This window comes from Pituophis catenifer, unplaced genomic scaffold (assembly GCF_029215685.1).
Source record: "Pituophis catenifer annectens isolate HBS135680 unplaced genomic scaffold, rPitCat1.0.hap2 SCAF_2, whole genome shotgun sequence".
Classification (NCBI taxonomy): domain Eukaryota; kingdom Metazoa; phylum Chordata; class Lepidosauria; order Squamata; family Colubridae; genus Pituophis; species Pituophis catenifer.
In genome coordinates, this window is record NW_027256882.1 from 240,153,789 (window position 1) to 240,180,454 (window position 26,666).

A 26,666-nucleotide genomic window follows, 5' to 3' on the forward strand; every position below is an offset into this window, starting at 1 on the left:
ATGTGAGAGAAATATGAGATACTAAAGGCCTGAGAAGTTTTAATCCAGCACAGACTGTCCTACTGTCCCCATTTATTCATACCCATTTCCTGTATTAATATCCATGTTTATACTTATTCCTGTTATCTTGTACATATTCGATGAACTAACTAACTAAATAAATAAATTAAACAGATAGAAAACTGATATTGTCACGGACTAAGTCACATTGAACACATGTTTCTTCCCCTTCCCATAGAATAACAGGCATACATTTTTAAAAGATTTATCTTCAGATTTAAGGCAGCTATTTGAATAGCTGGTGTGATGGGATGCTGTAATGTTCTCTCTGGGTGGCCTTAGGCAAACGGCTAATTCCCCATCGCTACAGGATTACTGTGATTGTGTATATGAAATTCTTTGAAATGTGCCGTAAAAATACCACATAGCGATAGTAGAAGAGAATGTAATGCAATCTTTTATAACATGTAGTTTGCTTTTACGATGCAAATTAATAACTTACATTTAAGCCACGGAATAGAATTCTATAGTTTTCCATTGAAATTCCTAAGCCATTTACTTCAGAGTAAAGTGGTTGATGTCCATTAACTGCTCTGGGATGAATACTCGTGATTTCTTTTGTCCCCAGTGCTGTAATAGTAACTGTGATTGACAGAAGTATTTATGCCCATTGGCTGTCTTTTTCATGACAGTAGGAACATGCAGACACACATAATTGCAAACATGCTTTGCATTTCTCACATTAATACTTTGTTTGCTCACGACAGATGCTTTGCAAATCTGAGCAAGCTGAAAACCGGCACAGCAGTAGCACTGTTCCAAGTCCATGACATAGTAGGCATTTGGTTTCCCAAGTGCCACAGAGAAACAGAACAGTGTTGGCTAGCAGCAAACAATATGTATGAAAGATTTCAATTCACACATTTCAGTCTGGAGGGCATTCCATAAAAATAAAAAGGGAAAGTTCTTGGTAGTTCTCTCTTCTTGCTTAGCAAAACAAAGACAATTTATATCAACAGTTGCCATTGTTTTTTCTCTTTCCTGTTTGGCATAGAGAGAAGAATAAAAGTACTTAGTATTCCAGTGTATCAGTCTTAGATTTTCAAAGGACTTTCCATTTAGAAGTCTTGTTAACTTTACAGTAATAGCAAAGTAGACTTGTATTACACCATATTGCAGATGGATAAACTGAGAGATTGTGATGTACTGTCAGACAGTCTGATTTAGGGATACAGTATATTTACATGTTTTTTCCATTCAAAGTGAAAGGAAACTGTTGTGTATTCTTAGCAGTCATGGTGAGAAAGAACTCCAAGGGTAACAGACCTATGAGCTACATATCGGTGGAGCTGTGTGTAGTCAGTGGTCACAGTTCCAAGAATTTTAGAGAGAGATGTGTTGAGATTATGTGAATTTGTAGCACTACTGATCCTTCATTTTTGAAAAATAAAAAAAAGTTAAGGTATTTGTCCTGCAGTTTCTTTCAGATTTATATTTTAACTCAGAACATTGCCATATGTTGAAATATAGTATATTAGAACAGACATGTCAAACATGCAGCCTGCAGGCCGGATCCGGCTCACGATAGGTCCAGAGTTATTCTGCAGGGCCATCCCAGAGACTGTGAGAGACCGGCCCCTGCTGCCCTGGCCCACCCCAGCCACGCCCATCCAGTTGGCCCTGACAACCAGGCTACCCCCACCCCAGCCCCCCAAGGGCAAAAAAAATCCTGATACAGCCTAAAATGGGATCGAGTTTGACACCCTGTGTTAGAATGGATTTTGTATTGCAACAACTACAGAATTATTCAGCCAGTAGATTGCAGTATTTAGTTTGCATCTATAGTTTTAATCTATTATTGTTTTTATTCTGAGGAGAGTTTCCTGTGACAGTTGAAACCATTAAGCAGCAAGGCACATGGTGACTGTACACTGTAAACTTTATTTGATCTATATGGCTGTATAGTCATCCTCTGCTATCAATCTGTATGGCTATATAATAATCCTCTGCTACAATTCCTATATAATAAAACAGAATTTCTAACACCATATTATGCCATATATGTCAGGGCAATTGTTTATTGAGTTAAACTTTTGTTGTATTTGTGACAATTGTAAATTTCTTGGGTGTAGTGCATTAAACATTTCAAGAAAAATTATATTACCGTGTTTCCCTGAAAATAAGACCCTGTCTTATATTTTTTGAACCCCGAAATAAGCACTTGGCCTTATTTTTGGGGAGGTCTTATTATTTTGGGGCACATGGAGCAAGATGGGGCTCCTCTTGCTTTCTTACCTGATTTCCAGCTCTGTGTTTAAATATTTTTGGGAAGGGCTTATTTTTGGGGGGAGGCTTATTTTAGCACATGTGCTCAAAAGCCCGATTGGGCTTATTATCAGGGAATGTCTTATTTTTGGGGAAATAGGGTATAAAATAGTATATAGTTTAAGTCAGGGGCATTTGGAAAGCTGGCCATGTACTTCACTTCACCCAAATCATTAAGCCATGGAAGGATAGAAGAAAGAAGAAAGAAAGAAAGAAAGAAAGAAAGAAAGAAAGAAAGAAAGAAAGAAAGAAAGAAAGAAAGAAAGAAAGAAGCCTCTTTCAACCTTGACAATTGATTTATCTTGGATGGCTGTAGGCTTTTTGATGGTAAAAGCACTAGTATATTAATTGCTTCTGGTAGTTGCATTGCGTCTCTAGACAAGGAAGTAGCAAAAGCATAACTTTGGAATGTAGTTGCTGTTCAGTAGTTGCATCAAGGGTAATTATTTTGTTGCATTTATTCTAGTTATGTTGCTAATAGTTTTGGTTTGAATCCTGACATGCTTTCCATTTTCATTTGTGCATGGTTTCCTTTTCTTCCAACACAGCTGATTTATTTTTTAATTGGGGAGGAGCTGAGCCCACTACTATAAGAAGAAATAATATCCTTATTAATCTCTATTATGTGACCCTATTTATAGAGCATCATAGTAAAGATAATTGAGGTTTTTCAAAGTCATGGATGATTATACATATGGTAGAAGAAGCAGGAAAGCTCAACAGCCAGATTCAAGAATTATGAAGCAGTGCAGTGTAGCTTTTATTATAAATTTATAATATAAATACAGTTTCTTTATAAAAGGGGAGGGAATAAACATTGTGTTAATTATAGTAAATTTAGAAGAAGAAGAAATAAGAGGAGAAAATGGCTTTGAGATAATTTAAATTGTTCAAGGAGAAAATACTTAACATTAATTGTTGCTAATCCCATAGCCCCAATTCAACAGAAAATAAATAAATAAAATGAGTTGAAGCTCCAAAGAGGAAATGCTCATTTTAATGGCTTATGAACATGAAAGAGCTTTAATAGCAATTTGCCCAGCCACACTAATCAGTCTGGGGCTGTACTTGCATCTTATCAATTACCACAAAGAAAATAACAGGCTAATAAAGTTTTATTCATACTTTGCCAAAAAGAAGGCAGAGGAATGAAAGAGGGGAGGGCTAATAAAAATCAGATTATGGATTCTGTCCAAACCAATTATGGGAACCTAAGCTTTTGGGATGAAGATTAGAAATGAATGCCAGTTAGCAATCATAGTGTATAGATGAGCTATTTAAAGAACTCTTCAACTGGGTTGTCCTTCAGATAAAAATTTGATTTAACTAGAGATCTCTAAGTCAAATAAACACTCATGGTTGCTCATAAATTGTACAGTGTTTTTAAGTTTGGATAAAACCTTATTTTCCTTTGTCTAGTGAAAATTTGGAAACCCTCCAAATTTAGAGACCACATTGGAGGCAAAAATGGGAGGAATTACCCCTCCTTCCTAATCTGGAGATAGAAGTGGTTCTACTAGGGGAAATACTGCACAGGATTTTTACCCATTTCTTTTTCATATTTTTTTTAGCTGAGCTACGACTACCAAATATTATCAAGTAATTAACTTTACCCATTTCAATGAATTCTAAACACGACGACAGCAATGAACTTTGTATAGTTTAAGTGGTAGGAAAAATAGAACAGAAAATGTTTTTTTGTTAATATCCTAATGAATAGATATCAAATGATTGGTTTTTAGCATATTTTACTGAATAGCAAAAGAAAGTAGGGAAAAGCAATGGAGCATTATCAAAATAAGGTATTCTAAAAAGAAGGACCTACCACACAAAATGCTTTCTAAGTCTAATAAATGTTATGAATGTGATGTCTAGGAACATTATTTTTGCAAGTATACTTTTTTTTCTTGGAATGAAAAATTTTAGTTTAAGTTTAAGACTCTGAAATATGAAGGGAAGGCTGTTAACATAGGACTGTGGGGTAGAAATTAATATGCGTATATCATCCTTATCCAGTGTCCCACTTATTGTTCCTTGAGGATTTCTATCCATTATTTTCGTGTACTTATAAGTTCATTTTATTGTCTTTGTGCTCTGTTCTCACAAGTCCAAACTGCATAGCAGTACATGTAAGAAAAGTGTATGCTCTTAAGAATGCTCAGTACAGATAGTCCTCGGCTTACAACAGTTCATTTAGTGACCATTTGAGGTTGCAACGGTGCTGAAAAAAGTGGCATAACTGTTTTTCACAGTTATAATCGTTGCAGCATTCCCATGATCATGTGATTAAAATTCAGGCACTTAGCAACTGACTCATATGCAGGATACTGGGATCATGTGATCTCCTCTTGTCTTGGGACCTTCTGACAAGCAAAGTCAATAGGGAAGCCAGATTCACTTAACTGCAGTGTTTCATTGTGTGATTCACTTAACAACTGTAGCAAGAAAGGTTGTAAAATGGAGCAAAATTCACTTAACAACTGTCTCACTTAGCATCTGAACTTTTGGGTTCATATAAATCAAATTAAAATCAAATTAAAAAAATAAATCAAATTAAATATAAATCATATAAATCAAATTAAAATCAAATTTTAAAAAATTGTGGTTATTAGTCGAGATTATGCTTAAGGAAAAAAGAAATTAAAATGAAATTTATTACACACAAAATTGTGCATATAAAACATATAGACAGAAATACGCATTGTGTATTTTTAATTATTTATTAAATTTCTTTTCTCTTGCTCAGTAGTTAGAGCAGAAATAGAACACAGGTTAATTTAGTTCAGCAACCTCTGTCCTAGAATAGGTAACTGGATTCATTCTGGAAGTTTACAAGTCTGGACTAGAGGATGACAGTCCTTTGCCACCAGTGTCACTTCTCAGCTGGCATTGTAAGACATGTTGCCATTCAGGAGATAGTAAATGGTCATCAATCGTAGTTATTGATAGCCCGAGTTTCCATGAACTTGTCCAGTACCATCTAAAATCATCTGAATTGGCTGAATATAACTGAATATAACTTCCTCAGTTATATCTTTGCGCTATATAAAAAAAGACAAATTAATCCAAAATATTTCATTTAATGTCAATGGATGACCTGAGTTCCAACACATATGTAAGAGAAAAGCAACTTTCTCTCATTATCTGTGCCATGCATGATTTTATGTACTTCTGCAGATTGCTCATTATCTTCTTTTGTTCTCAGTTAATGAGCCCCAATTGCTGAAGGGGAGCTGTTCCATCCCCCATGATCATTTTCATTGAACTTCTTTGAATTTTTCTAGCTGTATCATACTTACATCAACTTCGGCACCTTTAAGATGTTGGATTTCAACTCAAGCTGGCTGAGGCATTCTGCAAGTTGAAATTCAGACATCTTAAAGGTGCCAAGGCTGAGAAACAGTAATCTAAGGTATGGGGATCAGAATTTCCTACAGTATTCCCTTGTATTGTATACTGTTGTATTACCTTAGATTTGCATATATGGACATTATTATAATCACTTCCATTTCAATTCCTTAATGATTTCAGAAATTGTGGTTATTTGTACATAGTACAGCTGCTATGTACTGTGTTAACATTTTTTAAAGGTGTCCACGGTGAAGCTACAGTCCTTTTCCTGGCCAGTCACTGCCAGCTCAAATCCCATTAATAGTGAGGTTTGAATGTGTTCTGCCAATGTGCATTGTACTTGTTTTTGTTTTTACAACTGTTTTTGCTATTTAAGCCTGTTCCCACAATTTGAAAAGATCCCATTGGAAATCTTAACAATTGCTTTTAATTTTACCTCCTTGAACAGTTTGGTATCATCAGCAAATATAGCCAATTTTCTTAGAAATTACAAAATTCTATTACGAAGAAAAGCCTTTAGTGGCCAGCGGAACATTTCCTTCCCTTCTTTTTCTCCTCTGGGACTTTCAGGCTGTCTAAAGAGCAACACACCTGGCTTGCGATGGTAAAAGAAAAAGGAAACAGCTGAGAGTACTAGAGTGTGCTGGTGACCTTGGTGGAAGAGTTGTGTTGCGTTGTGTGGGAAAGCAAAAAGGAGGAATTTGCAACTGAGGGAGAAGAACAGCTGTATCAGCTCAACAGGCAATTAATTGATTGTAAAAGGGGAGCAGGCTTGGACTTCACCAGTTCAACAGCAAAGAAGCTGAAAGGAGAAGCAGAGGCCAGCGGCAGCACTGAGAAGCTAAAGTCAGCCAACACTTTTGGTAAAGTTTCGTGTCCCTTCTCCCCCCCTCTGCCCCCCCCAGCACAATCTGAGAAATTGCCAATTCTTCAGCAGCAATTTAGGACAGTCGGTGACAGCAAAAGAAATGAACTTGCAAGTGGTTAAATGGTGACTAGAGACTTTGATATAAGTTCAAGCAATACAGACTGATTAGAAATAAGAAATGCACATATAAGTAAAGACCAAGATGTTAGTAGAACTAAAGTATAAAGCAGCGTAAGTGGTAAAATTGAATGCAAGTAACTTTGTTCTCTTTTATTATTAAAACTTTGAGGAGAGGGAAGAAGGTAAAGCTTCCACCACCACCACCAGGAAAAACAAAACCAATTTATTTGTTGCTGGTCTTTACCATTTTCCAAAAGAAGCCTCTCAGAAGCTAAAATGCTAGATTATCCACACAAGCTAAAAAATAGCAATCCCAGTTCTATTACCTGAAGACTCTACTTTGCATATCTCACTAATGTGAGAACACCCACCTATCTTCCAGAACACTGCACATAATACCCCAATCTTTTATTCTCACAACAGTAAGAAATATAGGAGCATGAGATAAAGGTCTGTCCCTAATCACCAGGCAACCTTTATAGCTAAGCAAAAACTTTAATGTATACACCCAACTCCGTAAAGTCTTTATGGCACTTACTGTAACTTTTATTAATCTTATAAGCAATTGATATCTCAGTATGCATAGAAAGACAAGTTTTCTTTTATGTGGATTTAAAGCAGAGGTGGGTTTCGGCAGGTTCTGACCAGTTCTGAAGAACCGGTAGTGGAAATTTTGAGTAGTTCAGAGAACCAGTAAATACTATCTCTGACTAGCCCCACCCCCATCTATTCTCTGCCTCCCAAATCCCAGCTGATAGGGAAGAAATGGGGATTTTGCAATAACCTTCCCCTGGATTGGGGTGGGAATGGAGATTTTACAGTATCCTTCCCCCAGAGTGCGGTGGGAATGGAGATTTTACAGAATCCTTCCCCTGCCACGCCCACCAAGCCACACCCACTAAGCCATGCCACACCCACAGAACCGATAGTAAAAAATTTTGAAACCCACCACTGATTTAAAGTAATGTGTTTCTTGAGGGAAACTGATGTGCCCAAATGATCTGTTTGGAAAAGTCGCAGGTAAAATATTGGATATGTAACCATGACTCTTTGAACAATGCTGCATAGTTATTATTGAAAAGTAATTTTTGGAAGGCTAGCAGTGCATATAAATGAAAATCAATAGAGATTTGGGAGGAAAATATGAACAACGCAAGGCTAGACAAGATGAAACATTAGCTGCGTCTGTGTAGCATTTAGGGAGGCAAAAAAGGCCCTCGTGGTTAATTTCACCAATGCAGAGATCATGTAACTTATCATGCAGCACTCTTCCAAAGAGGTAAAATCAGCCAAATGCCCAGATCCAAGACCGTTTCCTCCAGAGTTCAAGAGCTGCACAGTGAATTCCTTGTCACCTTCTTATTTGGCTTTTGTAACCATAATAATATGTAACAGCCAGACTAGTCTTTAATTCTAGCCTGGAAATGTGAAAGTCAAACTGAAGTCAGGTTTGAGAGGAAAAAATTGGCTATGGTAAATCAATGTGACATAGGATCAAATTAAGCCTTCCTTTTTTTAAAAGAAATGCACTGAAAATGAGGGATATTTCATCTGCATATGGATACAGTAGGTCACAGGCTCAATAAAGTTTCTTAAGGGCTTTTTTTTTTTTGCTTATTGGAAGAAATAGGAACATGTCCTCCAATTCCTTTCTCAGGTTCAGCTACTCAGCTGTTATATTACTTTGCAGCTTCTCCAGCAAAAACAGAGGCTTGCCAAGATTCATGATTCAGTAGAAGCTGCTGAGGTTAAGAGACAGCAGCTTACTTCAAGGTGGAATTGACTTGCTGTGAAATGCAAAGGAATCAGAGCTGTTTATCCAAACCTTACCACTTCCCATTGTAATAAATGGAGGAAGAATAAAGTTCCCCTGCCAAATAACATAAAAGTTATTGAGTAGCTCAATTGCAGCTCGACATATAGGCTGGATACCCACATTGTGCTGTGTCATAATGCAGAGGTATTTTTCATTTAGGCTTGGCACATTGTGCGAGTCAAGCTATTGAGTTTTGTTACACATGATTTATGGTTCAGTATGATGGGATCCTAATTAACTGATTTATTCAGTAAATCATAGTTAAGCAAACTATGCTAATAGCACATATTGGTATGTGCGTAACTATTTATTTCTTTTTACAATTGAATAAAAGATAACTGCTTTTCCAGAAGAAGCTTTTTATCATGCAATCAGTTGCCTCATTCATGAATTGTTACAGATTCTGGATTTCAAGGTTTTCTGTTTCTTATGTTTCCCTCTGCTTTTGCTCCTTTCATGGCTAATAGGAAATGGGTGTTTGCAAGAAAGCATATATATCTGTTTGATAGTGCTTTAGAAAACTCCACGCTTGGTCTCTTATGCATCCAAACCAACCCTTTCTGACGCTATATTCCTAAAGAGCTAGTGCCAATGGTTTCCAGTGCCTGTTTTTTGCCACTCATTTATTCAGGAGATTTAGGGACCCACATTTTTAATGACTGAGCTAGTCAGAAAGCATATTCTCTGTTTATCGTAAAATTCATCCATTAAACTATAGATGTAATGAAATGGTATGGTAGCAAATGGATTTCTTTTTCAGATCTTAAAAAGCCAATATGGCCTTTGGTAGAAGATAGCTTTAAAATAAAATTAAGATATATTGAAAAGTGTTGTGACTCATGAAGGTGGCAATGAAAGTTTTAATTACCCAGTGTGTAAATAAATTGAAAACCAGTATCACAAGCTTACCTCTTTATCTAAAATTCATCATTAATTTTTCATTCTGGGAGTCTGGGATTTTGTTTTTGTTTTTTTTTGTACTGTAGAGACAAGTTATGTATAGAGCAGTGATGGCGAACCTTTTTGCCATTGCGTGCCAAAAACGGGGGGAGTGCGGGGGGGTCGAGCGCACGCGTGCCCATACCCATAATTCAATGCGCCCCACTCCTCCATGCACACACACACACGCTTCCCCCTCCCATTTTTGGCACACGATGGCAAAAAGGTTACCGGTGGGCCTGGAAAGCCCATCCAGACGCTTTCTTGGAGCCTGGGGAGGGCGAAAACAGCCTCCCACACCATCCCTGGAGGCAGGAAGTGGCCTGTTTCCCAACTTCCGATGGGTTTGGGAGGCCCGAAAATCAGCTGGCTGGCGTGCCCATGCACACTGGAACTGAGCTAGAGCAACGCTTTTGTGCCCACAGATATGGCTCCATGTGCCACCTGTGGCACGCATGCCCTAGGTTCGCCATCACGGGTATAGAGGGTTTTTTTTAAAGGGACATGAAGCTTTGTGCAGTTCCTTTTAGACCCAGTTGAGCTTTAAATGTTTTTCTCTTCAAAAATCAGAGCATGGGTAACATGAAGCAGAACAACCAGGCTGAATTGCTTCTTTGTATTGGTGAAATCCAGCAAAGCTATATATTGTAAAACATTATTGTAATATGTACTCAGATTACAAATCCGATGCCTAGCAGTACTGGAAATGAAAGCATTACTGTTGCTTTTTTAATAGAATACTTAAAGACTGACTCTTGAACATCTTCAGAGATACTGTAGATTGATAGCATATTGATGCCATCAAGAATATGTAGCATCAATATGAAACTTATTAATAATACTAATAATTGGTATGTTCTTTTTAGTTTTGTTTTGAATGGACTGGGAAAAATACATCATAATAGGAAAAAATATGCCAATCCTTAAAAAATTATATCAGTCTCTAGTGGATTTCACTAGTGCACTACCTATAGCAAAAAAAAAAATATATATTACAAATGAACTTTTTTTTTTTTTAATTTTGATTTATATGCCGCCCTTCTCCGGAGACTCAGGGCAGCTTACAGTGCATTAAGCAATAGCCTTCATACTTTTGTATACTTTATACAAAGTCAGCTTATTGCCCCCACAAACTGGGTCCTCAATTTACCTACCTTAGAAAGGATGGAAGGCTGAGTCAACCTTGAGTCTGGCAAGATTCGAACTTACTTTAATTGCAGACAGCTGGTGTTAAATTACAGTGCCTTGTCTGCAGAGCTATCCAGGCTCTTCAGCAAGTAATAGGATTTACCTGACTTAGACTGCACTCAGATGCTAATTAGGGCCAGGCCTAGTTGGTAGTTGCGTGGGAGACCTCCACTAATACCAAACCTGTAGAGTAGACTGGGAAGTTTTAAAAACATCTGAGGAGAAGGTGATGGCAATCCACCAATCTGTATTATTGTGAAAAAAAAGTTCATGGACATTCCTGTGAAGTTACCAAGAGCTAAGCTTGGCTCAGGAGACTTGATTTACTTTCCTGTGTTTCTGACTTTCACATGCATGATTTAAATAAATGGTGGATAAGGGTAGCCTCGTTTGCCCTTTCCCTGAAAAAAAGGCAGTCCCATTTCCCAGAAGCTAGTATGGTACGGTAGTAGTCATTCTGGGAAAGCTAATTAAATTATCTCACTAGTTTCACTTCTAGCAGTCTACCATGATATAATGAGATTGCCCATTATAAACTACCTAAATTACAAATGTTCCCACTGGTTTAACAGATTCCTGATTGCTGAATAGTAGTATTAATTACTATCAATCACTGCCAAAGGAGTAAATCTCCAGGTGCTTTCTTTAAAAAAAAAAAAAAAAAAAGGATGAACAGTTGACAAAAAAATTATTCTGGAATAATTAAGTAACGCAGGTTTTTAAAATTTTATATCTAAAATTTAATTTTATAATATCTAATTTTATATCTAAAAATTTTATAGATATTTCAAGCAACTAAAATCCACAGTAACTGCAGAAATCTGTTAAAGCTAAGATACAAAGGCACCCTGGGGTACAAATGACTGGTTTGTCATGGGTCATATTGCTCTAAAATTATAGTCTTTATTTTGTCTTTGTGTATTCCAGAAACTGATGTTTGTTTTGGAAGCTGTGCTTGGCTTGTGGATATTGAATGTTAACTCACTATACTGATGGTGAACCTATGGCACGGGTGCCACATGTGGCACGCTGAGCCATATCTGTGGGCACCTAACTGTTGCCCTAGCTCAGCTCCAGCGCGCATGTGCGTACCAGCCAACTGATTTTTGGGCCTTCCGGGCCCATTGGAAGTCAGGAAACGGGCCATTTCCAGCCTCCGGAAGGCCTCTGGGGGTGAGGAAGGCTGTTTTCACTCTCCCCAGGCTCCAAGGAAGCCTCTGGAGTCTGGGGAGGGTGAAAAACGGGCCTACCAGGACCACCGTTAACCTTTTTGCCGTCACGTGCCAAAAGCGGAGGTAGCGCAGGGGGAGTCGCATGTGCATGAGCGGGGATGCGGGGTGTGGGGGGGCATTGAATTATGGGTGTGGGCACGCGCGCGCACAACCCCCCCACATTCCCCACGCTTTTGGCACGCGATGGCAAAAAGGTTAGCCATCACTGCACTATACTGAAGCAGTTGTATGTGATAGTGCAACAAAGTTTAGGATAGGGCTGTTTGGTGCTCTCTGAGCTAAGAGTGAAGACTGACAGCTGTATGAAGATTTATGTAATAATTTTTCAAAAAGACACTAATTCCTAAATAGAAACCAGTGTTGTGTAGTAGTAATTCCATGATTAATGACTTTTTAATAATATACATTTGAGCAACTAATATACACATTGATAAAAGAGAATATTTGTAGCTCCAGGGTTGAACTGTAGGATCCTTGGTGTTCTCTGAGCTTGGTGTTTTTCTTGCAGACATTTCATTACCAAACTAGGTAACATCATCAGTGCTAGAAGGGAGTGGAGTTTGTTCTTATTTTTATAAACTAGTGGCTTGTCCTGTCAGTGTTGGTGGGAGTATCCTTGGTGGTTCTTTGATTAGACTGTTGTAAGCTAATACACATATTGCAAGTGCACAAAACATTGGAAGCATTAAGTATTTTTCATAGACTCTAAAAACTGAAAATGATTGTTCCAGTTTTGAGATCCTCTTCTCTCCCCCCACCCTTTTCTCTCACACTTTCTTGTAGATGACTACTGTTAGGGGAGCCTTCCATTAACAACATACCAGTTATATTTTTCTTCTTGTGGCCTTGAAGTTCAACAGCTGCAGGATAAATGTTTTTGAGTATTTGAGTATCTCTTTGAAACTTAGTAGGAGACTCTTGGGAATAACATGAAATAGGGAGTTGCTGTAGGTTTCATTCGGAGTGCTTGAAAGTGTTGAACACTACTGAAGCATTATGCATTTTTTTTAAAGGTGCTGAAAAAGCACAAATGGGTAACTTGTACAAGTTACTACTTCAATATTTATTCAACTTTAACTCCCACATCTTATTTTTAAAAAGCACTTTATGCCCTGTGATTCAAAAGCTATTCGGGGTTTTCTGAAGACTACCTAACAAACTTGGTTGAAATGAGAAATATCTAGTTGGGTAATTGAATTCGTTGACATAATAGCACTTGATGCACTGGAGAGATGAGTTCAGTTTATGCAAAGCAGTCAAAAGTGCAATGAATGTTTCAACTTGAGTTCCTGTTGTAAATGCAAATGAGTTCTCGCTTAAATTCATCTCCAGGCTGGCAAGGCTGCAGCTTGACATCTCTGTATGTTTGACTGCAACTTACTAAGTATATTCATGCTTGTTTGAAGTCATTTGTGGAATATTGCAGTCTTCTTTGATTTCCTTGAGTCACAGTTTTATTCTTTGCCAAACTATTAAAAAATCCCTTCTGAAACTAGCCCTTGTTTGAAATGATATAGGACAGTGATGGCTAACCTTTTTGCCATTGCGTCCCAAAAGTGTGGGAAGCGTGGGGGGTCACATGCATGTGTGCCCACACCCATAATTCTATGTGCCCATCCCCGTGCATGTGTGCGCGACTCCCTCACGCTTCCCACACTTTTGGCATGTGATGGCCTGGAGGCCCATTTTTTGCCCTCCCCAGGCTCCAGAGCCTTTCTAGGAGCCTAGGGAGGGCGAAAACAGCCTTCCCCACACACCCCCAGAGGCCCTCTTGAGGCCGTAAACAGCCTGTTTGCCGACTTCCAGTGGGCCCAGAAGGCCCGAAATCAGCTGGCTGGCGTGCACATGTGCACCGGAGCTAAACTCATGTGTCCACCAATATGGCTTCGCATGCCACCTGTCGCACTCATGCCATAGGTTCGCCATCACGGATATAGGATCTCTTGCTTGAGCAGAGGTTTGGACTAGATGACCTCCATGTTCTTTTCCAACTCTTATTCTATTTATTTATTTATTTTATTTATTAGAATTTGTTGAACAAAAGTGAGAACAAGAATAAAAGAAAAAAAATACAATGACAGGGACAATAGGCACGTTAGTGCGCTTATGCACGTTCCCTCTATTACTCTGTTCTGAATAGCTATTGAATGTTGTTGACATTGGCTATGCCAATAGGGCAATGTTTAAGTATGGATAATTTTATAAATTGGATTACTGCCTTGGATTTCTAAAGACTGAGTAAATTTTTTCTTTGAGTATTCAGGAACAATCTTTTATTTAGCTAATATGATACCAAAGAGAACAATTCTAAATCTGCATATTGTATTTACATATATTTAAAATGTGCAGGCACTGAATAAAATCTAAGATGAAATTAGATATTCACAATACTGACCTAAAATGGATCAATGAAACAGAATGATGAAAAAATAATATTTGATTGAACTAATATTATTTAATTTTAACGTTTATATTTTGAGATTCTTTGCCTGAAAGCTCAGAATGAATTACAATATTTGGAAGGGAAAAAAGCTCTTAAAAACAAAACAAATTAGTGCAGTATAAAACCATATATTGGATGCAATAAAGGGTTTAGTTTTGACTGGCAATTTTCCAAGTGAAATTAATTACATAATTGTAGATCAGCCAAAGAGATTCTCGTCTGAATCTCATTGTCCAGAGGTGAATTGGAATGCAGTGCAAGTTTTCCCTAATGGGCTGTACAGGTTGTAATTTATTTCAGCATGAAAGTGTAAGTCCTTTATAAATTTCTGATCCAACTGTTATAAAAACTTAGCCAGTCAAGATAGCTGAAATGCCATTTGAAGAATCATTTGTGGTTTGCATTTTTCCAAAGAAGGATAACTAACCCTATATGGAAAACAAGGCAAGAACCTTAAAAATGGTGCATCCTCCTATCAATCTTTCATGGTCATAGCTAGTAATCATTTTAGTCAATGTTCAATTGCTCTGATCCTAAAAAAAATTACAGTAACAATGCAGTCCTGTCTATTATTTTGGACTTTTCTGTCTTTCATACTATCAATTGTATCTTCTTTGGATTAGCTATGTGAATGAAGAATTATAGGGTTGGTGATAAAATGGTTCTATGTATATCTGTGTAATTGCTGTCAGAAGGCAGCTTTTAAAGGAAACTGCTATTAAATTCTATTTCATTCCCTCTTGCTTCTCCACATTACATCCACCATGTAGTGACTGAAAGTATAATTTGTTGATGATAATACTGTTTCATATATTTAAAATGAGGTTCAATTGGATATCAGCCCTACAACTGATGAAAATGGCAAATATCTAACCAGGTGTTGTGGCCTGTCAGCGGCCTGTGCAGATTGTAGCTGATTCCGACAACGAGGAAGCTGGTGTGGTGCTGCGCCAGCAGCCTGTGCAACTGGTGCTCGAGTCGGTCAGTGAGGAGGCTGGAGAAGATGTGGTGCCAGAGGCAGGGATTCAGCCAGGGCCTTCAGAACCTCCAGAAGCTCCTTTAAGTGAAGAGGACGAAGAGGAGGATCCTCTTCTCAATGCACGGGTGTGCAGAGCTTCCAAAAGGCAGGAGTGGCTCCTCAGGAGGAGGTCTCCTTGAGAGTAAGGCTTGGGGCTAATTGGCCACTCCCTTAGCTTATTTAAGGAGGAACACCGATTGCAGCAAGCTGTAGGGAACAACTTTAGTTCACTCTCCTTCGCGTCTGGATTCTCTGCAAAATTGCTTCTGGGCTTTTTACCAACCCTAATAAGACTGTGATTACCTTATCTTAGAATTCTGGTAGGCTGTTAAGACAGTTTATTAATAGCCCTTGGTTGAAAAAGACTGACTTATTTGAGTAAAATAAGCTTTGTATAGATTTTGTGTGTGCTGCGTTCTTTGGGGTCCGTAGCTGGGGCAGAACACCAGGACCTAAGTTTGGACAAAATAGTAGACTTGACAAAAATGAATTGAGAAATGTGTGATAGAGTGGGAATTCAACAATTGTTTTAGCTTATTATGTGAACCAAGTTTCCATATTAAGCTATAATACGTTTTACTTGGACATAGCACATTACATGAACTCAGTAATTGTATTTTGTGACCTAGTCTTAAGATTTAGTGGGATTTGTTCAGCAGTAGATCTTGAAGAAATCAAGCTCTATTTCATTTATAACATTGCTATTGTTATTTTGCTGGCTTCATTAAGTAGCCTGTATTCTAGTAGTTTTGATATTTTTTCAAGTGGTGTTTGTAGACAGTCTATGTTATTTTCTTTCAGCAGCTAACTATGTGGTTGTCTGTCTCTTTTGCTTCTTTATTGTGTTCTCAGTAAAAGAGAACATCTATAGCTCTAAAATGAGGGGTCCTTGGTGCTCTCTGAGCTTGGCTGTTTTCTTGCAGACATTTCATTATTCAAGCTAGATAAAACAACTACCTTCTCAATTCTGGCTTTGCATGCAGATTTGGTCTTTCTAGTAAGCCTTTATGCTTTTAACTTCAGTGCATCTTCTTTGCTATCCTTCAGATATTCTCCCAGTGTTCTTTTGTAATTCTTCAACTTTATAGTATAGGGGTGAAATCCAGCAGGTTCTGACAGGTTCTGGAGACCCAGTAGTGGAAATTTTGAGCAGTTCGGAGAACCTGTAGCGGAAATTTTGAGTACTTCAGAGAACCAGCAAATACCACCTCTGGCTGGCCTCAGAGTGAGGTGGGAATGGAGATTTTGCAATATCTTTCCCCCAGGAGTGGGGAGGGAATGGGAATTTTGCAGTATCCTTCCCCTGAAGTAGGGTGGGAATGGAGATTTTGCAGTATCCTTCCCTTGCCACGCCTACCAAGCCATGTCCACAGAACCGGTAGTAAAAAAATTTGGATTTCACCACTGGTGTACATGCAACAATTGCAACATTCGATGTCCACCTATCATTATTATGCCTTCTAGTATGCTACCTCCCAAAGAAGCCAAACACAGCAAAATACTACTTTTTTATTTTTAGCATCACAAATAAATGCACATTATTATTTTTTTTTATATGTACACAGGACTGTTATTTTTTTCTGTTCACTCGGGCACTTTATATTATATTTTATTTCAGATATTGGAGATGAGTCTTTTATAGTCTGTATATGTGAGTATATAAAATATGTTCTGTAGTATATAATAAAATGTATATTGTAATTTATAATATTTGCAATGTAAAAGTACATTCAAAAACATCAATTAAAATCAATATATTAATATTTTTATCAATTGAAATATGTTATTGTTAATTTTCATATTATTTTTAATATAAATTTACATTGAACAGTCCCTGGAAATAAATACTGATGAATTGCAGTATATAAACGTCTTTTATGAGATGAATTTTGTAGTACTTTTAGATTTATAGATCTGCAGAATTATTTGCCTTTTCTTTTTCTCAGTCACAAAATAAGAATAAACAGTATTATGATGGATGTTTGTTTCTTTTTTGCCAGAATAGGATATTTGCTAAGATTAAATTTTACTTAGTTTGAACTGGGTCTTATGAAGAAATTAAACCAGGGGTGAAATGCTCCCGGATCGGACCGGATCACCTGATCTGGTAGTGATTTTTCCCTGTGGTTCGGCGATCCGGTTGCAATCGCCGCTCAGGTGTCATTTATTCCTGGTTTTAACCAGGAAGTAGTTTTTTTTTTACCTTTTGCACATGTGCTTTCGCTTGCGTGCGCCTGCAGAGCATGTGCTTCCAAACCGGTAAGGAAGGTAAGTAGATTTCACCCCTTAATTAAACTACATGATTTTAATCTATGATTTAAAAATTCAAGAATATTTAATGATTAAATACTTACTATTCATGGCTTTATGAAACAGCATATTTGGTTTATGCCACAAATGATGAAAAGTAGAAGTCCATCCTCAGACCTTGCAAGAACAGAAGAGTGGCTTCTGGTTTTTGAAAAGCTGGTAATCAAATCCTGTTTCAAATCCTTTCAGGCTAGCCCAACATTTTTCCACCGGTTTCTACCACAATGTTTCTATGTGCAGCACTGCTTTATTGTCTCACTTGAGAGTTTATTCATTAACTGATTTATATTTAGAGCTCCATGGAGGAACTGAAATATGTGATGCAATGCTATTGTCATTCAGCTTCCACTCATGAGTAGTCAGTAGGGAGTAAGGAATATTCTGACTCTCTGCACTTTTCACACCTGTCACTTAAATCAGTAATAGAAATGCAAAAGGGAAATGCTTAACTGGCACCGTGGTGCTCCCTTAGGGAAATAATGTATTGTACTGCTTCATGAAGATCATATTCTCTACATAATTTGTATGATTATGTCCTTCGGCAAAGGAAAATATCCTTTCCCATACCTGCCTTCTCCAGATTCTGTTACCATATTTTGGAAGCAATAGAAATACGGGATGACAAGTATGTTTTTAAGAGTTAAGAATAATATCATAGTCATTTGACATTTATATAAAGCAGTAAACCAGAGGTAGGAATGCTTTAAATGTGTTTCCTATCAAGACACTTCAGTACTTGTCAGAAAGCAACTTCAACAATTTGTACCTAAAAATACTGAAAACTTAGAGGAGAGTAGAAATATTTTCTAAAAACCATTTTCCCTATGTGTGTGAACATACACACTTACACACAGATAAGAATTTCTTCAAGATTGAAATAGATCACAATCAAGGATAAGACATTCCTTGTTATTGGACATTCCTTTCTAGAGAGACTTGGAAAATACCCACTATGGTGTTTGGATGTCATATCAAGTTCTTAGCTATCTAGCGACTTCAATTACATTTTTCAAGAAAAAGATCCTAGAAGTGGCCTAGAAACAAGCAGAAGTAGCAGAAGGAAAAGGAGAAGGAGAAGACTGTTCAATTTGATTTTTGGCAATTCTATGGCAATTCTCCCTCCACATTTTGTCTTCTTTGAGTTGTTTTGTGCTCTGGCTTGTGTCAGCTTTGGTGGTATCTACTTTCTTTTTACTGTTGGCCAATCCAAGCATAACTGTTTTTCTAGTAAGTTTGATTGGATGACATGGCCAAATAAGTAAGGCAGAATGTTGTGATGTTGCCTTCCAGAGATATGTCTGTTTTTTTGTGATCCAGTACCTGCTTATCTGTCATTTTTGTCATCTTAGGAATGCATAGGAGTCTTATCCAACACCACAGCTCAAACGAGTCAATTTTCCTCCTGTCCAGGTTTTTTTCATAGTTCAACTTTCGCATAGTAGATGGGCAACATGACAATGCAGTCTAATCTGCATTTAACTGCCAGACTTTACGTCCTTGCTTTTCCATACTTGATCCATGTTTATCAATGCTGTGTGACCCAGTGCGATTCAACACTTTATTTCTGGACTGCATTCACTGCTTTGATCAATCCTAGAAAAGTGAATTTCTGCACACATTCAATCTCTTTACCATCAATTGTTATTCTGACATGTCCATTCCTTGCAGTGATCGTGAGCATGGCCTTTTTGACATTCAGAAAGAGGCCAAATTGCTCGCTTTCTTTAATCCTTATGATCAAATGTCTGAGGCCTTCTTTGGTTTCTGAGGGGACAGTTGTATCATCAGCACATTGAAGATTGTTGGTATTCTTCCCTTACATTTGGGGACAGAAAGACAAATTTTGCACACATTTGAAGGTCACTGCCTTGGCACCCGTGCTGATCAGAACTGTCCTCTGCCACCCTTCTAAACTGGCTTCCACCCAAACCTTTTTGTCTGATTTAGTTATGACCTCCTAGATGTGAAAACTGTCTTTCTGAATGAAGATTAGCTTCTGGACTAAAAGAAGATGGTGAAAAAAAGGAAAAAATAAGAAGGGAATGACTCCCTACTGAACTCCTGTTCATTTACTCATTAGAAGCTCCCTCCTCACTTTATATGTGCCTTTAGCTGCCTGAACGTAAGAAGAATAGATTCAATGAGTAGCCACACAGGAAACTATTAGCAGTCATAAGCAGTAGCAGTCTCTTTCCCCTCCTTGGCTCATGTTCTCTCTTGATAAACTCCCATTTGCTTTCTCTGTTCACTCACTAGTTGAAAAAAGCAAACTCTGTGGGATACATCTAGACTTCTAAGTATTACTGTTAAGTTGCAACTTGTTATGATGCAGTAAAAGCAATGTTTATTACAAAGACTTAAACCCTCTCAAGGTTCCAAATTCAGTTTTAATTTATTCATCAAAATAAATCTCTGGGTTTTAAGGTAAGGGTGCAAACACTTTTTTTAGTTGTTACTGGTGTTAGACAACCTTGCTTATCCATAGCAGATCACTCAGAGATCTATTAGTATTCTGTCCATCTCTGCTCTCAAGTAACGGTGAGAGTCTTGAAATCTGGTTTGGAAGTACTATGAATTTAGATCTCTGAAAGGAGACTGAGCTGAATATATATTACCTTTGTACATTGCTGTCTTTCCTTAGTTGTGGTTAGCGGAATGAAAATGAATTATACAAAGGAAAACATCTAAACTTGTAGAATATTGGGAGATCTGAAAATTCATATTTTTGGTGCAGAAATTATATTAATTTTTTTTCCTTCAAAAGAAAATTATACAGTCTAGTTAGTCATTTATATAGCATAATTCTGCAATACAACCAAACCATTAATAAATAAAGGATTTCATAAGTCAGTGTAGTTTGCATCAGCAGCATCTAAAACTCCTGAATTACTGTTAATATTATATGCATTTGGTTTGATTTTAAAGCCATGGTATTTTTGTTTATAAATTAACAGATATTAATTATTAATTATTAATTAAATATTGCAAGAATAAAGAGTTGGAATACTATTTATTAACAAATTACATATTAATAATTTAAAGAATATCTTAATTTAACAACAGAATTAATGTTTTTAGGACACCTCAAAATATTTTTAAAAGATTGGAAATATCAATCCCATTAGGCTGAAATTGTAAAATATGCGAGGGAGCACTCATATAATATGAAGTTGTCTCACTGTTATCTCTTTTGGTTTAATATCCAAACATTGTTAATATGTTGTTACAAAAATTAGTTTTGTTTTAAAATATGAATCTAATTTTGAACTATAACGCAAAATTTGGAATTTACCATTTTAAGAAGAACCATGGATTTTACTTGGGATGCAATAAAAAACTCTTTTAGGTTGGAAAATATGAAGATCCCAGGACTACAATCTTGCATTCATGATATGTATCAGGTTCTGCTTAAGAACTTGCTATTCCTTTATTGGAATAATATAAATGTTGATCAGTAATATTGTTGTGTGAGAATCGATCATAAATTACATTTTTACATTACATTTTTCAGTATGCTGTAATCTTGAATGTTCACTAAACAAATGGTTGTAAATAGAGGACTATCTCTATGTGGAGGGAAGTATGTGGTGGGATATTCATCAACATCTTCAATGATTTGGATGAGGGGATAGATAGGGAACTCATCAAATTTGCAGATGACACCAAACTGGCAGGAATAGCCAACACTTCAGAAGATAAGCTTAAGATACCAAAGGATCTTGACAGACATGAACATCTAACAAAATGACATTCAATGGTGAAAAATGTAAGGTTTAGGCAACAAAAACCAAATGCATAGGTATAGTATAGGTGCTACCTGGCTCAATAGTAGTAACTGTGAGAGGGATCTTGGAGTCCTAGTGTACAATCACTTAAATATGAGTCAGCAGTGTGCTGCAGCTGCCACGTGAAGTGTTAATACTGCTTCATAATTCTTTGGTAAAACCATACTTGGAATAATGCATCCAGTTTTGGTCACCATATTATTAAGAAGATGCTGAGACTTCTGAAAGAATGCAGAGAAGAGTAACGAAGATGATTTGGGGACTGGAGGCTAAAACATATAAACAAAGCTTGCTGGAATTGGGTATGTCTAGTTTAATGAAAAGAAGGACTAGGGATGACATGACAGCAATGTTCCAATATCTGGGGCTGCCACAAAGAAGAGGGAGTCGACCTACTCTCCAAAGCACCTGAAGGCAGGGTAGGAGGCAATGGATGGAAACTAATCAAGGAGAGAAGCAATCTAGAAGCAAGGAGAAATTTCCTGATTGTTAGAACAATTAATCAGTGGAGCAACTTGCCTCCAGAAGTTATGAATGCTCCAACACTGGAAGTTTTTAAGAGATTGGACAACCATTTGTCGGAAATGGTATAGAATTTCCTGCCTGAGCAGGGAGTTGGTCTAGAATATCTCCAAGGTCCCTTCCAACTCTGTTATTCTATATTCTGTAGTTTACAACAGGTGACCTGTTCCATCACTAGACCCTTCATGCCCTTCCCCACCCTGAGATACCATATGTGCATTTAACAACCCACACATTTGATTAGTGAATGCATGGGCGAAAGCAGGAAGTGATTGTGGTCAAGTTATGCGATTCACTCCTATGAATCCCCTGGTTATGAGTGTAATTGGCAGGCTCCATTACATTCGTAACTTGAGGACTACCTGTACTTTCAATTATATATTTGTTTTGGGAATTCTGAATTAAAGTGCATATTTGGTCCTGTATTTGATTCCAATAAGCAATTTCCATATGTTTAATTTTAAAACAGTTACAACAAATGTGGTAATATCTGTATGGGATAGAAATTCATTAGGTGGCATGATATTTTTTTTGTTTGGTTTTTATTTTTTGGTATATGTTGTTGATGTCTTAGTCAATAGGTCTTCTCAGAACAATTTTTTATATTTACCTCAGAATTCAACATGTGCAGTTTATCACTTATATTGTTGGATGTATATGAGGTGTCGTGTTTAGAGAGAAGAGTGAGAAACAATCTAATGTTTTGGTTTCAGAAAATCACATCATAGAGTTTCTGTCATTGCTGATTTTTTTTAAAAAAAAATGTTTGAGATTGGTGTTCATTTTACAATTCTCGCTTGGTTGACCTAGGATAGAAAAGAAGAAGGCAAAGAAGGATTGTTAACCCAATCAGAGTTCTGGCGTTGATCTGGTTTGAAATGTCATGTCATCCATGAACTTTTTCAGCAGCCGATCTCTTCCCCTATGCTCTTTTCTAGCCCCTCAAATCTTCTACATCTATAATAGAATAAATGACAGTTTTAAATTTTTTAAACTATTTTTAATATGTTACAAATAGGTTTAAATGTGGCATGCTGGGTGGGCTGCTCAGAACTTTTATTATTTTTAATTAACAGCCAGTGTAAGAGAGTTGGGTGCATTTAATATTTTGCTCTTAGCTGCATCATTTGGTGGTTAAGAAACACTCCTCATTGATTGACGGAAACCTTTGTAAAACCACGGATGGTCACTTTCTGCAGAATTATAATCTTGCTGCTGTACATAATGAGGTCAGTGAAGCAGCAAGCAAGAAAATGTAGAATTCTATAGCATGGATCTGTAAGCACAGCACTGTCTAGGCTATTTAAGTTTAATGAGGCAGCTACTGTGCTGCTGCATACGCTCGATGAACAGTCTCAGCATGTATTTCAAAACTAAAATGTAGCTCATAATCCATGTCCATATGCTGTAGGAGATGAGACTGTTCTGTTAAGTCTGCATTCTCCTGCATTCCCTTTAGTATTAATGGTACCAGAATGTGTTATTTGTTCTGTTTTATTGGAAATGAGGATCAGGATGCTACTCTTTTTCTTCCTTGTCCTCGGAGCATTGGCATTACCATAAAATAATACCTTGGTAGTATTCAGATTCTCTGGAGAATATTCACTTTCTTCAAGGCTAAACAGCCACTAAAATAAGGGTAGTGTTCTCAAACATCCTTTCTTTAATATTTTGTAAGCATGCAAACACCTGAGCCATCGTTCATGTTATATGGACATTCTGAATAATTTTCTTGCCTCTACTAATGTTTCTGCAAGTGTTAGGGTGCTCAATAACATGACCGTGGCCTCAGTGATCAAAGGAAGCTTATCCAAGGCTGACCTCAATCTTTCCATGCTTTGAGGTTACACAGATTTTAAAAAAACACATACAATAGAATTGATATTTCGGGTGCTGTATCATGGCTTTAAATGTACATTGGGTATGTGCCAGTCCCCTTGAGCATTTATATTTGATAATTCAGACAATTAAATCAAGCTAATAAAAGTGAAATGACCAAGATGTGATCAGTTCAAATTTCGTAGCGTTTTACTACTTGTAATCGGGAGGCAGAGAAAGGAGAATTGAGAGAAAGAAAGGAGTGAGCAAATCCAAAATTCCTTTTTTGGTGCTCTGTCAGGCCCAATAAACTTTATTCCAAACAGAGTGAAGTAATCTTTCCTAAAAATCAGGTGTGCATTCATTGTAATGAAGAGCACTGGAATATATGGTAGTATGTTCAGAACAGAAGGTGATCAGTGATGAATTGTTAATCTGCGTATGTGTTTGATCATAGATAGGTGACATTTTTACCAAAGTCCCGTAAAATAAAAGACTCCTTTGCCCCTGCCCCCACCACCTCATTCAGTTTTCTTTTTTATATTATGGGAAATATTACAGTAAGATATTGCATTGATCTGTGAAGGAGGACTCCAAAAACTGTTCCATTTTATGCTGACTGCCAATTGTGGCAGGCTGTGACATGTATCATTTTTAAAATAAATGAAATTATTGAATAATAAAAAAAAAGATAACAATACCCCTGGGTTTTCTCTTTTACTGTTTGGCAAATAGTAATAAGCACAATTCTTGTCTCACACTTATCTCTGTTAAGATCTTGAGAAACTCTAACACCCTCATTAATACCTTGACTGAGAGTGAGAATAGAATTTTCTTGATAAATTAGTTCTCATATTTACATATTATTCTGCTGGGACCATGTTTATGTGTAAAAAGCTAATCCCATGGACTATTGGTTTTCTCCCTCTCTCCTCCTCACTTTTAACTTGTAACATATATTATTCCTACTTTGAGGTAGTCAACTGCCTTTCTCATTAAACGTTAATTTTGGTGTTTTGCTCCAAGCTTGATGATGTAATGCTCTTAGCAATAATGGATGATTCCCTGAGAGAGAGATTGTAAGTTTCTTGTCCTCTTTCTCGTGAAAGGCATAACTTTTTGAGGAGAGGCTTAGATCGAATTGACGGGATCAAAAGCAAAATCTGTTTTGCCCTGTGCAACAAGCAAGAAATATTTGGTGGTGGTAGACAGGTGTGGGGGGGAGGAAGGAGAAGCAGTGAAAAGAGACTTCCCATTTATTATCAAGACACTGATGATTATGGAGAAACACAAAGCAACAAACACACACATTTGCTTCATAGAGATGCAATTTCTCAAGCCCACATTTCAAAGCTGCCCATCCCCCGCCAATAGTAGGAACATGGGTCTTTTTTTCTTTTTTTTCCTAAAGAGAGAAAATCTCTCATTTTCCTAGAGAATCAATAAGACAGCGTTGTACGTCGCGGGGCTCTCTGCATTGTTATCAATCTTTGCTTTTCCCCTTTAGTGCTTTACCAAAAAAAAAAAAAAAGCTATAACAAGAAATGATGCTGTTTTGAGTTCTGTTGAATATTAATGAATGAAGATGCAGGTGGTCTGTATTCAGTCTTTGCAGCCTGCTCTTCAATAAATGGTTTTCTAATCTTTTTTCCTAGATGGAAATCCTGTATGAATGTGGAAGCCATTAGCAGAGTAATTGCTGTCTGTTACCATGACAACCAGCCGCTGCAGTCACCTGCCCGAAGTCTTACCAGACTGCACCAGCCCAGCCACTCCTGTGGTAAAGACTGTGGAGGACTGTAGCAGCCTTGTGAATGGACAGCCGCAGTATGTCATGCAAGTTTCGGCCAAGGACGGACAGCTGCTATCAACTGTAGTACGGACTCTTGCCACGCAGAGGTACGGTCAGTCAGTCGTATCAAACTCAAGACATGTCTGGTTGCCCATTCAGCGGTGCTGGAGGAGTAAGGGCAAAGAACGGAGGGGATATTGGTTGCAAGATCTGAACCTTTGTAGTCCTACTTGGGACTTTATTTTTAAGGCTAGGCTAAGCACTGTTTTTATCCTGATTAGATTAGAGGCTACAGTTCTGCACGCTCCTCTTTCCGTAACTCTGAGCAGACTCCACACACAACTTGCACTGTTAGAGCGTTCCTCTTTTGAATTCAGAATGAATTTTGTAAGCTGACAATAACTTTGTGAATATCTCTAATGCGTAAACTTGCTCGGTCTCGCAGGAAAAGGTAGGGAAATAGCTGGGAGAGGTGGGTTGTAAAGTGAATAAGATGCAATAAATCCTTCCGATTTAGAAAAGAAAACTTTAGAAGTGTCATCCTGCTGACTTGTGCATGCTGCTCATTGCAAACTGTGTGCTTCTGTATGAATAATTGACAGAAGGAGATTCTTTGGGTCTTCTCTCATCCAGCTTCGGAGTGTTATGGAGCTTTTTTTTTTTTCACTCTTTCATGTCTGCCTTATATTTCTACAGCCAGGGAACCTCTTAACTGTTTGACACAATAATCACTGGCTACATGGTTTTTCTCAAATGTGCTTCAGGAATAGGTCTGACAGCTGGAAGTCATACTACTGTTAACATATGGGGGTGTGCATGCTGGCTGGGAATGATGGGCATTGTAATGCAGTACTTCTGAAAGATTCCAGATTGGAATATTTATTTTCCCTTAATATTATTGAGTCATTCATAGGTCTTTATTCTTTAAGTTAACTTTAATGCATAGATACTCACTCACAAACAATAATTGTTAAATGCACCATGGCATGTATATTTCCTGTTACACCATTAGCCAATTCGACCAGAATTGCAACAAACCGCATTGGATTCTTAGAAAAAGATATTCCTTTTCCTAACTCGGCACAGGTGGGTGTGTGTAAATATGTGATGTGAACTGTGTTAATAAAATATACATAACA

The 26,666-nt window shown here is 37.4% G+C and overlaps 1 protein-coding gene across 2 annotated transcripts in view; it reads left to right on the forward strand.

Moving 5' to 3' along the window:
• The window catches only part of MARCHF3 (membrane associated ring-CH-type finger 3), a 134,055-nt gene that overhangs the window by 77,420 nt on the left and 29,969 nt on the right, over positions 1 to 26,666 (forward strand). For both annotated transcript variants that reach the window (XM_070935687.1, XM_070935688.1), the window contains one exon: positions 25,391 to 25,634. In XM_070935687.1, coding sequence (XP_070791788.1) covers positions 25,447 to 25,634 — 188 coding nt within the window. In that variant the 5' untranslated portion in view covers positions 25,391 to 25,446. The remainder of the gene's footprint in view (positions 1 to 25,390; positions 25,635 to 26,666) is intronic.